At 43.3% G+C, this 13,901-nt stretch overlaps 3 protein-coding genes and 1 long non-coding RNA gene across 5 annotated transcripts in view; 3 read left to right on the forward strand and 1 right to left on the reverse strand.

The window, feature by feature from the left end:
* Positions 1-13,901, reverse strand: part of LOC148883139 (uncharacterized) — a 253,706-nt gene that overhangs the window by 106,459 nt on the left and 133,346 nt on the right. The window lies entirely within an intron of this gene.
* On the forward strand, positions 686-4,177 carry slc52a3-2a (solute carrier family 52 member 3-2a). The gene is made up of 4 exons (XM_089023430.1): positions 686-1,674; positions 2,423-2,546; positions 2,626-2,847; positions 3,938-4,177. Exons 1-3 carry the CDS (start codon positions 701-703, stop codon positions 2,833-2,835), a joined length of 1,308 nt encoding a protein of 435 aa, XP_088879556.1. The 5' UTR covers positions 686-700; the 3' UTR covers positions 2,836-2,847; positions 3,938-4,177.
* Positions 4,609-7,396, forward strand: rmp24 (ribonuclease MRP subunit p24). The gene is made up of 5 exons (XM_089023432.1): positions 4,609-4,806; positions 5,567-5,589; positions 5,743-5,963; positions 6,710-6,885; positions 6,963-7,396. The coding sequence occupies exons 1-5, from the start codon at positions 4,718-4,720 to the stop codon at positions 7,141-7,143; spliced, it is 690 nt and encodes a 229-aa protein (XP_088879558.1). The 5' UTR covers positions 4,609-4,717; the 3' UTR covers positions 7,144-7,396.
* Positions 8,004-13,358, forward strand: rp9 (RP9 pre-mRNA splicing factor). 2 transcript variants are annotated; one of them, XR_016118635.1, is made up of 7 exons: positions 8,004-8,221; positions 9,581-9,611; positions 9,702-9,831; positions 11,370-11,461; positions 11,758-11,819; positions 12,486-12,711; positions 12,803-13,358. XR_016118635.1 is itself a non-coding variant. In XM_089023433.1 (6 exons), the coding sequence occupies exons 1-6, from the start codon at positions 8,073-8,075 to the stop codon at positions 12,652-12,654; spliced, it is 633 nt and encodes a 210-aa protein (XP_088879559.1). In that variant the 5' UTR covers positions 8,005-8,072; the 3' UTR covers positions 12,655-13,358. The 2 variants fall into 2 exon arrangements, 1 of the variants encoding a protein (XP_088879559.1); XM_089023433.1 differs by having other exon boundaries at positions 8,005-8,221; positions 12,486-13,358.

A 13,901-nucleotide genomic window follows, 5' to 3' on the forward strand; every position in this document is an offset into this window, starting at 1 on the left:
TGAGGTACTTCCAGGTTGAGTGAATGCTGGCACATGTGGCTGCCCACCCGCAGAAAAAACGATTTTTGTGACTAAAGTGACCACCTTGAGAGTTTTGAAAGGCGCTTAGAAATGAAATGGATTATTATTATCCAATCTTAATTAAGTACTTTCTGCACAATCTTTGTTTTATGAGGCAGTTCTAGATGAAAAAGGAGAGGATCAAAGCGTCCTTTTCACCAGTGGATCAAGGACGTCATGGTAGAATGCGCGCGTCTGCTACGAGCAAAATGTTGAAAGTAAACACGAAGCTGTAGCAACCATTGACGAAAAGAAACTGTCCCACCTGAATCCGCTTCGATTCCAAGCCGCGACAATTCCACATATACATCGGCATATGTGAAAAACAATCAGTATCCGTTCCACATGACGCACAACAACTCAAAGTGACAAAAGAAAACACAAAGGCAACCAAAAAAAAAAAAAAAAAACTATTACTTGGGCGCCATTTTGTTTTCTGGCTAAAAACGCCTTACTTTACATGGTCATTTTTTTTTTCTGCCAAAAAAGCCTTACTCTACATGGGCGGTCCTTGGACTTCTTTTTACTGCCACTCATGTCATTGGACTTGTTGCGCCCCATGTCCGATTTTATTGTCCACGCGGTTGATCTCGAAAGCCTGCCTTTGAACTTTGTTCCCTTGTAGAAAAGAACCTGGGCCATGTCTGCGCTCACCCACCTGCTAGCGTGCCTCTTCGGTTTGGGCTCCTGGGTGTCCATCAGTGGTCTGTGGGTGGAGCTTCCATTGATGGTCCCCCAGATCCCGGAGGGTTGGTACCTCCCGTCGTACCTCTCGGTTCTGATCCAGATGGCCAACGTAGGCCCTCTGGTGGTCACCCTGACGCACCGCTTCCGACCGGGAGCCCTCAACGAGACGGCGGTGGTTTACGTCATCGTGACCTTGGGCGTGCTGGCTAGTTTTTTGTTGGCTTTCTTCTGGAAGGAGACGTTGGTGGTGGCGGGGTCACCTCGCAGCGTGGCGTTACTCGTCCTCACCTTCTTCCTGGCCGTGGTGGACTGCACCTCCTCGGTGACCTTCCTTCCCTTCATGATGCGCCTGGAGCCGCAGTACCTGACCACCTACTACATCGGCGAGGGCATGAGCGGCCTTCTGCCGGCCGTGGCGGCGCTGGTCCAGGGCGTGGGTGTGATTCATTGCATCAACGGGACCCGCGACCAAAACACCACCGAGGATTTTCCGACGCTTCGAGCTCAGATCCAGCCGGCTAACTTCTCCGTGGAGTTGTTCTTCTTCTTCCTGAGCGCCATGATGGTGGTGTGCCTGGTGGTGTTTTTCCTGCTCAACCGTCACCCCGCCGTTGCCCGGGAGACCACCAAAAGCCGCTATAGCGGCGGCGTCGAGGAGAGCGACTGGGTGGAGAAGAGACCCATGGTGGCGCCATATCGACCGTCGAGAGAAAAGAGCAGTTTTGGCGTTGGCACCTACAGCTGGACGCAAGTGTGCTACATCTTTGCCATCTTGGCGTGGGCCAACGCTCTCACCAACGCGGTGCTTCCGTCGGTGCAATCGTACTCGTGTTTGCCGTACGGAAACCGCGCCTTCCACCTGTCCGCCACCATGGCGGCGCTCTCCAATCCTTTGGCCTGCTTCATTGCAATGTGTTTTCCAATCAGGCAAGTCGCTCACAACTCTCATTTTTTGATCCTCACAGTCTATCTGTCTCTCTGTCGAGCTGTCTGTCTGTCTCTGTCTCTCTCCGTCTGTCTGTCTCTCCCTGTCTCTCTCTCTTTGTCTAGCTATCTGTCTGTCTAGCTGTCTCTATCTCTGTCTCTCGCCAACCGTCTCTCCCTGTCTCTCTGTCTCTGTCTAGCAATCTGTCTATCTAGCTGTATCACTGTCTCTCTTTCTGTCTCCGTCTCTCTCTATGTCTGTCTCTATCTGCCTAGCAATCTGTCTATCAAGCTGTCTGTCTCTGTATCTCTGTCGCTCTCTCTGTCTCCGTCTCCCTCTCCGTTTCTTTCCCTGTCTTTCTCCCTGTCTCTGTCGGTCTCTCTGTCTCTCTATATCTAGCAATCTGTCTGTCTCGCTGTCTCTGTATCGCTGTTTCTCTCCAACCATCTCTCTCTTTCTCTCCGTCTCTTCCTGTCTCTGTCTCGATCTAGCTGTCTGTCTCTGTATCTCTGTCTCTCTCTCTCTCTCTCTCCCTGTATCTCTCTGTCTGTCTCTGTCTCTCTATTTTTCTCTCTGTCTATCTCTTTGTCTCTCTGTCTGTCTGTCTCACTACCTCTTTCTGTGTCTCACTACCTCTTTCTGTGTCTCCCTATCTCTCTCTCTGTCTGTTTTATACAAACCACCGACGTGAAGAAATCCGTTGTGTGTTTAAAAGGCAAAAACCGAATACAATGTCTCATTTCTAACCAGATCCCTGTGGCTGATGGGGGCGCTCACATTAGTGGGCAGTGGCGTGGGGGCTTTTATAATGGGCATGGCCGCCCTGAGTCCGTGTCCGCTGTTGGTCAACAACGTTTGGGGCGTGGTCGTCATGGTGAGTTCAAGGAACCTTGTCCCGGTCGAGGGAAGACTTTGTTGAACGGGTTTGTCTTCCTTTCCTCACACCTCGGCAGGTGCTGGCGTGGATCGTCATGGTCCTCACTTTGTCCTACGTCAAGGTGATCATCGGCGTGATCCTGCGCGACGAGGGCCATTGCGCCCTCGTGTGGTGCGGGGCTGTGGTGCAGCTGGGATCCCTGCTGGGCGCCGTCGCCATTTTTCCCATGGTCAGCGTCTATGGCCTGTTTGCATCGGGTGATCCTTGCAACACCCGATGCCCATGAATGAGCCACGAGGTACATTTGACATTTTTTATTTTATTTTGTGTTTACATGCAAACAAGACATTGAGCCAACATGGACAAGAAAATACAGTAAAGTCTCGTTATATCGATATCGGATATATCGATAGTCCCGGTTATATCGATACTATTTCTATGCACGCACGGAGGAAATTACATGCAAACAGGGTCGGATATATCGATAGTCCCGGTTATATCGATATTTTTTCAGACTCCCTTGAATATCGATATAACGAGACTTTACTGTATGTGGATGAATTTGACCTTCTCATGACTATACAGTATATTTAGGCTCCTGTTAGATTTTACATTGTCATTATCGAAATTGTGGATTAATATTAAGGAATGTTTTGATCTAGAATTGACTTTCATTTTGTTTGTGCCACATGTAAACATAGATACTGGCGACGTGCTACATACAGAAGCTGCTCTCTATACATGATTGTTTTTTTTTTTTTTTTTGGGGGGGGGGGGGGGGTGGGTCTAAAAACACCTTACTATACATGGTCGTTGGGGCTAAAACGCCTTACTGTACAGTAAGGCGTTTTTAGCCAAAAAATGACCATGTATAGTAAGGCATTTTAGCCCAAAAAAACAACCATGTATAGTAAGGCGTTTTTAGCGGAAAAAAACGCCCATGTATAGTAAGGTGTTTTTAGCCAAAAAAACGACCATGTATAGCAGGGGTCTCAAACTCGCGGCCCGCGGGCCAAATGCGGCCCCGAAAGAATATTTTGCGGCCCGCCTTGACATGAAAAATTAATGTTAGTGCGGCCCGCATGATTGATATAAATGAAACGTGTGTGTGGAGCTGAACAAACCATGGAACAAACCACCATTTTGGAGCTACAGAGGGAATTTAATCGCAGACTTGCAGACTTCAAGACGCACAAAGCCACATTTCAATTTTTTTGCGGACCCATTCTCTTTTGACGTGCAAGATGCCCCTCCTGTGTTCCAAATGGAGCTCTGTGAACTGCAGTGCCACTCTGCACTCAAAGCCAAGTTCAGGGGTGTGAATGGAGAAGCAGACAAGCTTGGGCAATGTTTGAGAGAGTTAACCCCAGCTTCCCTGAACTTTCCAGAATGTTCAAGCGGACCATGTGTCTTTTTGGGAGCACATACTCATGTGAGAAGCTCTTCTCCACCTTGAACTTCAATAAGTCCAAGTACAGGTCCAGACTATTGATGTTCATAAAGTTAAAAGACTGTGAATACAGACATTTAAAACTTTATTAAAATAATTAGTTTCCTGTGTTTTTTTTTTCAGTCATCTGTATCTGCCTTATGATCATTATAATTATTTTATTCATTTATTACTGGTTAATTTATTTTTTAGTAATGTTTCCATTTATTCACGTATTTCTTTTTTGTGTGTTTAAAAATAAAGATTTTGAGAACATTGGAATGTTTTAACTGCTTTTCTTGTGAAAAAAAGAATGAGTTTGAGACCCCTGATTTATAGGTTTGTTTATTCATTCTAATAATGAAAGAACTTCCGGGTTGAGTGAATGCTGGTGCATGTGGCTGCCGCTGCTCACCCGCAGAAGAAATATCCTGTGACTGTAAAATGTCCTTGAGAGTTTTGAAAGGCACTTAGAAATTAAATGTATTATCATTATTCTTATATAAGAGAGAGAGATAAAAGTTACCGTGTGCGCGGGACTCAATTTCCCACAATTCATTGCCCCATTTTGACGTCATCGTCTCGCGACCAAGCGTGTCCCTCGGTTTCCTGATCGCTCTTTCCGTGCGTGAATTGCTCACGAGTACTGCAGATCTCACTTGTTTGGTTTATAATTTGATATTTATGAAGAAAACCAAGACGGAAAAACACATAAAAAATCCACTTGTGTAGGGGAGGAATGTACTCCAAAGACTTGTCGGACATGTTTCGGCTCAAGGCGTCTCTGTTGTTTAAAAACAGCTGTCCGGAGGAATCTCGTTTTTTACTGTAAGAAAACCGTAATTTGTTATTATTTAGCGCTTAACAATTCAGACACAAAACATTCGTTACCATTTGTTTTGGGTATGATGGTGAAAATCAGACATTTAAAAATAAAAGGCCAAATAAAATGTAGTTGAAATTGTGTATAGTATAGTAAAGTATATGTACGTGATTTTTTAATATTAAACTGCCAGTTTGATCCAAGAGTTTATTGAGTGCGGATTAGAGGCACAGTGAGTCTGATTTGAGAGATGAGTGATGGAAAATTAGTTCAATCGCTTCATCTGTCCTGGTATCTTCCATGGCACGTTTCACCTTCAAGTTGAATGGAGCACATGCACAAAAGCCCCTCTGCCAGATTAAATCTGACCCCAAACAACATCCCAAACGCACGTGCAGCCCAAAAAAAAAAAAAAAAAAAAACACAGAGCCCAAATACCAAAACGTCATTGGTGGCGCTCCAAAAGTGGAAGCTCATAATAGGGACTTTAAGCTTGTGATATATTTGTATTTTTGGTTGTCTCGCCATGTATTGTTTGTCGGAATCCAAAATGGCTTCCACTCTTTTTTAGACACTTGTATCCATGTGTCACCGCCAAAACTGGTGACTGTTTTGAGCTTGGAGCTAGCTATACTTGTATCTTATTTTCTTTTAAATAGAGAAATCTGTTTGTCCGTCCTAAGTAATCATGTATAAAATTAAGTTTGTATCATTTTGTTATCATGTGTCTAATATGTCTTTTTTTTTTTACATTTTATTCCACAGTGAGAATCGTTTTGCATCCATTCGTAAGTTAAAAGCTTCCTCCCGAAAATTACGCTAACGTTGCTAAATGTCATACAAGTTAGCAGTTTAAATGCTACTAGCTAACATTCCACTATGTATTGTTTATTAATGACTTTCCCTTCAGTTGTTACACTTTTGAATACTTTTATTTCCAGGCAAAAATAAGGCCAAAAACCCCGTAATGGTGGACAAAATGGCAGTGTGCGAATACTGCTTTCAATGGCTGCGGCCCAATAACCATCGAGTGCGCCTGCGACCCAAACGGCGTCCGTCCGCCAGGGTGCAGAGGATCCTGCGGCGGAGTGCCATGGGTAAAGCACTCGGACGGGCGCAGAAACGCCTGTTGCAACGCTTCTGGATGTCTTCTTCAGTACTGGTGAGACTAGAAATGGTGGCCGGGGGTTGAAACAATGCTGCTAATGTTCCCGTATTGAAGTATTCAACGTTATCACCATTCAATCGCTCATCGTTTGATTTTTGGCATGTCGTTTTCCAGTCAGCCATTTTGTACAAGGCTTTAAGAGACTGGAATGCCTCGTAGAACCACTCAACGAGGCGCTGGAGTCTTCATACTGTGTTAGTGATGTGTCGTTCGCGAACGAGCCGGTTCTTACAGCCGGATCTCTGAAGGAAACGAAGGGAGCCGGAAATGGGAGCCGACTTTTTTTTGTCCTCTATTCCCCGCCCTCGGTCTTCGGTTAAAGCCGCACGTGATTGGTCGATATCCCTTGTAGAGGAGGGAGGGGAGAATTACAGACACACGCAGCAGTGAGGAGAAGGGGGTAGGGGTAGACAGGTGGACAAATGTTATTACATTCTGCTGTTATTATTCAATTTTGATATTTTTTACTATAGTTGGTATGATACCATTAGTAATATGAAAAGCAAATTAGTGACAGCTGATCATCAGACTAGAATAACCACAGGGAAAGTGAAAGTTTGTCATGACGGTGCCGGACACTGCTATGATAGGTCCCTGCTCTCAGGTTGGGGGGAGCAGAGGACTACTCCCCGCGGCTCCACTGATTGTTCCTATTGTCCCATTTCCTCCGGTATCACCTCATCAGTATTACTAATCCTATGTTGCCTAAGCAAGCTGTTGTTGGGTCTATATTTGTTTAGATGGCCACCTGCCACATCTGCACCAAGACATCCCGGCATAAAGGAATGAATCGTCAGATTTTGTCGACGTTCCCCACCCCGGGCAGCGCAGGCAAGCTCAAGACCCCCTCATCAGCCAACAGATCCATCGCCGGGATGACCCCCGGCAAAGACAAGACACCCCATCGCACCCCTAGGTGAGCTTAGTCCGACCGAAGACTAAAACTCAACGCGATGCTTTCCTTTTTAACTTCTTTTGCTGCATATTCGCCAGGTCGTCCAAATCCTTCAGCACGCCTGGTTCGATCTCATCCTCCACGTCCACCCCTTCGTCCACCAAGACCCACTCCAAGGGCAAGAACTGGGTGGTCCAACGTCTGAGCAAAATCCTGACGCGTGAGGATAAGACGGTCAACAAGAAAGGAAGTTTGAAAGACTTCCTCTCGTCACTCTGAGTCGCTTTTTCTTCGACTGCTTTTTGCTAACAAACCTGTTTACACCGAAGGGAAGCCATATTTTTGGTTCCTTAGTTGTTACAGCGCCCCCCCCTGTGGATGGGATGTGGCAATGGTGCCGCCAAGAACCTCACTGAGCTTAAAGGACAGCGTCGGTTGTCCTCCGGACACGTTGTGTCCATAATTTGTAAAATCGCTTCAAATGACTTCTACTGAGCGTTGATCCGTGTTGAAGGTGAAATTAGAAGGAAAACATAAATAACGCGATGGTGAATCGTGTTATAATTTGATCGGAAAACTAATATTAAAAAACACTATCAGAAATTATAATGGAGATAGTTGTATTATTAAATACCTTAATTTCTTAATTTCTCCACTGCGAGACTAATAAAGGCAAATCCAGTCCAATATTATTATTACCAGACGTCGAAACCATGTGCTTTTTTTCTACTGCCTTCCCCGCCCATTTATAATAATAATAATAATACATTTCATTTCTAAGCGCCTTTCAAAACTCTCACGGTCACTTTACAGTCACGGGATCAGTTTTTCTGTAGGTAAGTAGCGGGAGCCACACGCGCCAGTGTTCACTCAACCCGGAAGTAACTCAATTTACCTCAGTACGTATTTTGCTTTCATACTGCACATTTATGTATATTTGTCACCTCTATATAAATAAAAACCTTTACAGGAAGTGTAACTGCTGCCTTTTCTCGTACCTTATTGAATACAATTCAACCATTTGAATTTGTTAATGCATAAAAGTAAGTTTTGACGCCTGGTACGTATTCTCTGGTGCAGTTCCGCCCACCACCTGTTGGGGGCGATCGACATTTTACGAAGCAGCTCGCTCGCCCGCACCGGAAACGGAACCATCTTTAGCCCCATTCCCACAATAGTATTTTCTGTTTAACAACATTTGCGATAAAATGTCAAGTAGAAAGAGGCCGAGGGAGAAAGAAGAGCGACGCGAGCATAAGCGACACAAATCGTCGTCCAAGGAGGATGACGAAAAGCTTAAAAGTCAGATGAAGAGACTCAACCAGCAAGTACAAAACCTTAAACACATCGAGACATTGTGAGTGTTAAAATGATTCTGCTTTTCCTTCTTACCCCGCACCATAATCGCGGTGTTAAAATTGAAGTCTTGGAATCAAAATAACTGGGACTTTGCGTTCATTGTAATTGTTATTTTTTTTGCCACCTGTTGCCGTGAAATACACGAGATAATTGGTAATTAATTTTCACACATTTAAAGGACAACCGACGTCTCCGGACAAGTTGTGTCCATAATTTGTAAAATGGTTTCAAATGACTTCTACTGAGCGTATTTTACAAAGATTCCACCGCATATAGCTATATTTTATGTTTTAAGACTCACGCTGAATATTCCGGAAGTCTTGTTTTTGAGTTGGTGACGAGTCCTCACCATACGTCACTGAAGGAACGCCCCTGACCGAAAAAGGACACATTGTAGCAGCCCTTCCATCACGTCAATTCATTTCTCGTACTTGTTTGGTCTGAAAACTTCGTGTTGCACCAAAAAGAGGCAGAAGAGGGCGACAAAGCTCCATGTAAGGAATTAATCAGCCTGTGGAAACGGGCTGATTCATGCCTTACGCTGAGCTTTTTTGCCATTTTCTGCCTCTTTTTTAGTGCTACATTCCCCCCCCTATTTCCTCAAAATGGCACGGAATAAATTTTTTAATAGACTGCAAACATTTATGCTTTCCTCTTCAAAACTATTTGAATCATATTCATAACTGGATGAGTAACAAGAAAACATATTCTCAGAACCTGAAGCCATTGTTTTGATTCTCCAACAAGGCAAGACTTCTTGGGGTGACGCCACGAACAAGGGGGCGGGACCTTCTTAAACTGACCACTTCCGGGTTCATTTTTTTTGCAGATTTTGGACACTTTTAAGTCATTTTTATTGGTGTTTTGCATTTGACTAAAAACATCATACTGCGTGTTTTGGGTATTTTAGATGCTATAAAACGTTTTTCTGATACCAGTTAGGAAACAAAAAAGTGATGTCGGTTGTTCTTTAAACAGGAAATCGGTGCATTTTATAAGAGCAAAGTAAACAAGCGAATACACCGATCAATCTGCTAGTGTTCATCGTCAGGATGGTTGTTAATCCTGAAAACAGCCTGATTTACGTAACAATACAATTGAGAATTTAATGAAAAACGGACCGAAGTGTTCAGCTTTGCACGTACAGTGACTCACATCAATTCATCCATTTCCGGTAGCCTGCCATACGCATCACAATCAACAGCCAAACTACTGACATCAGTTTGTTAAAAAAAATACAAATTAATCACTATTCACAGTAGGCCAAGAATCAAGATTTCCCGGCCACGCAAAGTAACCACTGCCTATTTATTAATCCCCCTCCCCTAATTAAGTTGTCAATCTCCCTTTTCTACAGCTATGAAAAACCTCCACCTGGATACATTAAGGTAATGTCTATTTGGCCAAGTCTTTAAAAGAAACACGTCGTTAGTGGTCATTAAAATGACCGGTCTTACACACTTAGCTTTGATTTACAGGAACACACTGAAAAACCCGAGGACTGCATTCCAGCCGAACCTGGAAATGAGGATGCGCGCAGCTTCCTTGCCAATGCACCCACCAAGGGCCTGTGGATGCCGCTGGGCAAGGAGGTGAAGGTGATGCAGTGTAAGTGGAAAAGATTTTACAAATTATGGACACAACTTGTCCGGAGGTGTCGGTTGTCCTTTAAATATTGCATAACTAGTTAGTAAGTGTGTAAATGGAGTGCAGTTTCTTTTTTACAAAATGCTTTGTATTACGGAAATTGACTTTGTCGTCTTGGGATGTAAGTGGAGATAGAAATGGGGCGTTGGACATGGGAGAACACTGGACAAAAAAAAAAAAACAAAGCAAACATACAGCTGGGATCTTCATTGTTCTCCAACTGTCACGCCGAAGTGCACCAAATGTTGACGGTGACTCATTTTCTCTCTCATGCGCTCATCGGAGAGCCGCAAATGTTCTTTGCCTCGCAAAATTGGAGGAAGGTGGCTTGAAAATGGAGACAGGAAGAAATGCATATTCATGAATTTTGGGCTTATCGCCTGCCAATAGTGTTCCATTTAAATAAATGAGTGAGTGAGTGAGTGAGTGAGTGAGTGAGTGAGTGAGTGAGTGAGTGAGTGAGTGAGTGAGTGAGTGAGTGAGTGAGTGAGTGAGTACGTGAGTAAGTAAGCAAGCGAGTAAATTAGTGAGTAAGCAAGCAAGCGGCTAAGTAAGTAAGCAAGCGAGTAAGTGAGGAAGTGAGTAAATTAGTAGGTGAGTAAGTAAGCAAGCGACTAAGTAAACAAGCGAGTAAGTGAGGAAGTGAGTAAATTAGTGAGTAAATTAGTAGGTGAGTAAGTAAGTGAGTAAGTAAGCAAGCGAGGAAGTGAGTGAGTTAATTAATAAGTAAGTAAGCAAGTGAGTAAATTAGTGAGTAAATTAGTAAGTGAGTAAGTAAGCAAGCGAGGATGAGTAAGTGAGTGAGTAAGTAAGCAAGCGACTAAGTAAGCAAGCGAGTAAGTAAGCAAGCGAGGAAGTGAGTGAGTAAGTAAGCAAGCCACTAAGTAAGCAAGCGAGTAAGTAAGCAAGCGAGGAAGTAAGTGAGTGAGTAAATTAATAAGTGAGTAAGTTAGCAAGCGAGTAAGTGAGTAAGTTAGCAAGTGAGTCAGTAAGCAAGCAAGGGAGTGAGTGAGTGAGTGAGTGAGTGAGTGAGTGAGTGAGTGAGTGAGTGAGTGAGTGAGTGAGTGAGCAAGCGAGTAAGCAAGCAAGCGAGGAAGTAAGTGAGTGAGTAAATTAATAAGTGAGTAAGTTAGCAAGCGAGTAAGTGAGTAAGTTAGCAAGTGAGTCATAAGTGAGTAAGTTAGCAAGTGAGTCAGTAAGCGAGCAAGGGAGTGAGTGAGTGAGTAAATTAGTGAGTAAATGAGCAAGTGAGTAAATTAGTAAGTTAGTAAATTGGTGAGTAAATCAGTAAGTACATCAGTAAGTACATTAGTAAGTAAATAAGTATATGAATAAGTAAGTAAATAAATAAGTAAATTTGAAAGTTGATCCCCAATGGGGGGAAAAAAAACAAGAACCGATCAATGAATTGCTATGTTTGTTAATTTGAAACTATTTTCATTCTGGGTCACTGAAGCTGATTTGGGAGTTCTTTTCTTGGAGTTTTTCCTGACTTGCAGGCTGGAGGTGCAAACAATATGGCCATCGCACGGGAGATCGTGAGTGTCCGTTTTTCATCAAAGGCAACCAAAAATTGGAGCAGTTCCGCGTGGTGAGTGTCCTCGCGCGCATGCATGCTTCATACATGCGTGCGTGCGCATACGTGTGCTGCTCGATCTAATAATCGGGACATCGTGGGACAATGGAACACTCACTGCTGTGATTACAATAAATGCCACTGCGTCATTTTTTTTCCCTCCAACCGGGAAAATGCTGAGTGACAGAAAAGAAAAGTGTGCGGGGGGGATAAGAAGCAAAATGGTGCGAAATGCCTTCAGAAGCCCTTTGCCGACTTCTCGCTCTTGTCTCTCGGGCGTCCATTTTGACAGCTTCCTGTTTGTCTCACAGGCCCACGAAGACCCAATGTACGACCTGCTTCGGGAAAATGAGAGGAATGAGAAAGAAAGCAGGTCTCTATCTATCTATCTATCTATCTATCTATCTATCTATCTATCTATCTATCTATCTATCTATCTATCTATCTATCTATCTATCTATCTATCTATCTATCTATCTATCTATCTATCTATCTATCTATCTATCTATCTATCTATCTATCTATCTATCTATCTATCTATCTATCTCACTCTCTCTTTCCCTCTCTCTTTCTCTCTCTCTTTCTCGCTCATTCTCTATCTATCTATCTATCTATCTATCTATCTATCTATCTATCTATCTATCTATCTATCTATCTATCTATCTATCTATCTATCTATCTATCTATCTATCTATCTATATCTCTTTATCTATCTATATTTCTCTCTCTCTATCTATCTATCTATCTATCTATCTATCTATCTATCTATCTATCTATCTATCTATCTATCTATCTATCTATCTATCTATCTATCTATCTATCTATCTATCTATCTATCTATCTATCTATCTATCTATCTATCTATCTATCTATCTATCTATCTATCTATCTATCTATCTATCTATCTATCTATCTACCTGTCTCTGTCTCTGTCTCTCTCTCTCTCCGTCCCTCCGTCCTTCTCCCTCACCCCTCCCCAGTTCCCCGAATGTTCCTTGCCAACTTCTGTCTGATTGTTTGACCTCTCCTCCATGTCCAGAATCCAGCAGCTGCAGCAGCTGCTGCAGGACTCCACGTCATCCTCCTCATCCTCGGAATCTGACGGCGGGAAGAAGAGGAAGAAAAAGAAGGAGAAGAAAAAGAAAAAGAAGAAGAAGCACAAGAAGCAGAAGAAGCAGAAGCATGCATCGTCTTCCGAGTCCGATTGATTCGCCGCAGCGGAGAAGTTAAAGAAATTGTCACTTCAGACATCTTCCTTCTGCAAGGTGATGACACCCCCCCTCCCCCAAAATGGGCACGGTTCCATTTGTTATCATTCAGATTGCGTTATTTTTTTTTTTCCTCTGTTGACTGCAGAGCGCGCAACGGAAACCGCGGACCGTCGCGCTCGCGAGTAAACCCTCAGGACGTGACTGCCTAGCATACTTGAAATGGTTTGAGGTTTGGGGCTTATAAAAAAAAAAAATCCGCTCGGCTAGTGTGAAATGTACGCCAATGTCTCTCGTATCCTGAGAATAAAGATAACTTCTTTTTTTTTTCCACCGTGCTGGAATTCCCAATTGTAAAAGAAATGATGTGTGTGGTTTGCGCTTCCATCAGTCTGGAATTTTGAGATCCCCCAATCCGTTCATCATCTTACTTTGTTAAAGCAGATGCTGGCGTCGCATCCAAGTTTTGTTATTAGCTCAAGACTTTTTCTCCCTCGATCGCTAATGGGGAAAAAAAAACCATAAATGATTTGAATTGACTTCAAATCCGCTGATTTTTGTCCATATCGAATTGCCGCTTCCTTTTTTTGTCTGCTCAAATGACATTTTTGTTTAAGTTTGCCTCGGATTGAGATTGTTGTTCAGAATTTGCCTCACCTTTCAAGACTTAAATTCATCACCTGCTTAAAGGACAATCCGCACAAGTTGTGTCCATAATTTGTAAAATCACTTCTACTGAGCGTATTTTACAAAGATTCCACCGCATATAGCTATATTTTATGTTTTAAGACTCGCGCTGAATATTCAGGAAGTCTTGTTTCCCAGTTGGTGACGATTCCTCACCCTACGTCACTGAAGGAACGCCCCTGACCGAAAAAAGAACACATTGTAGCAGTCCTTCCATCCCCTGCCCCCTGACCGAGAAGGCGACACACAATGCATTTTGGGTACTTTGTTTGGTCTGAAAACTTCACGTTGATGGCGAAATTAGAAGCAAAACACATAAATAACACAACGGTAAATCGTTTTATGTTGCACCAAGACTACTATTTGATAGTAGTTGACACAAATTCCCAGCAGACAAATCAGCCCATTTACAACGGAGCTTGTGCGCCATCTTGTGCATTTTCTGGGATGCTACATTGGAGTCCAGGCGCCTCAAAATGGAAGGACTTCTTTACTCGATCGCAAACATTTATGCTTTCCTCTTCAGAACTATTGGAATCATATTCATAAGTGGATGAGTA

The sequence above is a fragment of the Hippocampus bargibanti genome, linkage group LG20, assembly GCF_051943395.1.
Source record: "Hippocampus bargibanti isolate YZ-2025 linkage group LG20, ASM5194339v1, whole genome shotgun sequence".
Taxonomy (NCBI): Eukaryota; Metazoa; Chordata; class Actinopteri; order Syngnathiformes; family Syngnathidae; genus Hippocampus; species Hippocampus bargibanti.

Excerpts from the sequence above, each read along its gene's own strand:
- rmp24 (XM_089023432.1), top strand. The coding sequence starts at position 4,718 with ATGTACTCCAAAGACTTGTCGGACATGTTTCGGCTCAAGGCGTCTCTG. Across the intron at positions 5,964-6,709 it reads GGATGTCTTCTTCAGTACTG|ATGGCCACCTGCCACATCTG; the intron begins GTGAGACTAGAA and ends ATATTTGTTTAG. Across the intron at positions 6,886-6,962 it reads ACACCCCATCGCACCCCTAG|GTCGTCCAAATCCTTCAGCA; the intron begins GTGAGCTTAGTC and ends CATATTCGCCAG.
- rp9 (XM_089023433.1), top strand. The coding sequence starts at position 8,073 with ATGTCAAGTAGAAAGAGGCCGAGGGAGAAAGAAGAGCGACGCGAGCAT. Across the intron at positions 11,462-11,757 it reads AATTGGAGCAGTTCCGCGTG|GCCCACGAAGACCCAATGTA; the intron begins GTGAGTGTCCTC and ends TTTGTCTCACAG. Across the intron at positions 11,820-12,485 it reads AGGAATGAGAAAGAAAGCAG|AATCCAGCAGCTGCAGCAGC; the intron begins GTCTCTATCTAT and ends CTCCATGTCCAG.
- slc52a3-2a (XM_089023430.1), top strand. The coding sequence starts at position 701 with ATGTCTGCGCTCACCCACCTGCTAGCGTGCCTCTTCGGTTTGGGCTCC. Across the intron at positions 1,675-2,422 it reads GCAATGTGTTTTCCAATCAG|ATCCCTGTGGCTGATGGGGG; the intron begins GCAAGTCGCTCA and ends ATTTCTAACCAG. Across the intron at positions 2,547-2,625 it reads TTTGGGGCGTGGTCGTCATG|GTGCTGGCGTGGATCGTCAT; the intron begins GTGAGTTCAAGG and ends ACACCTCGGCAG.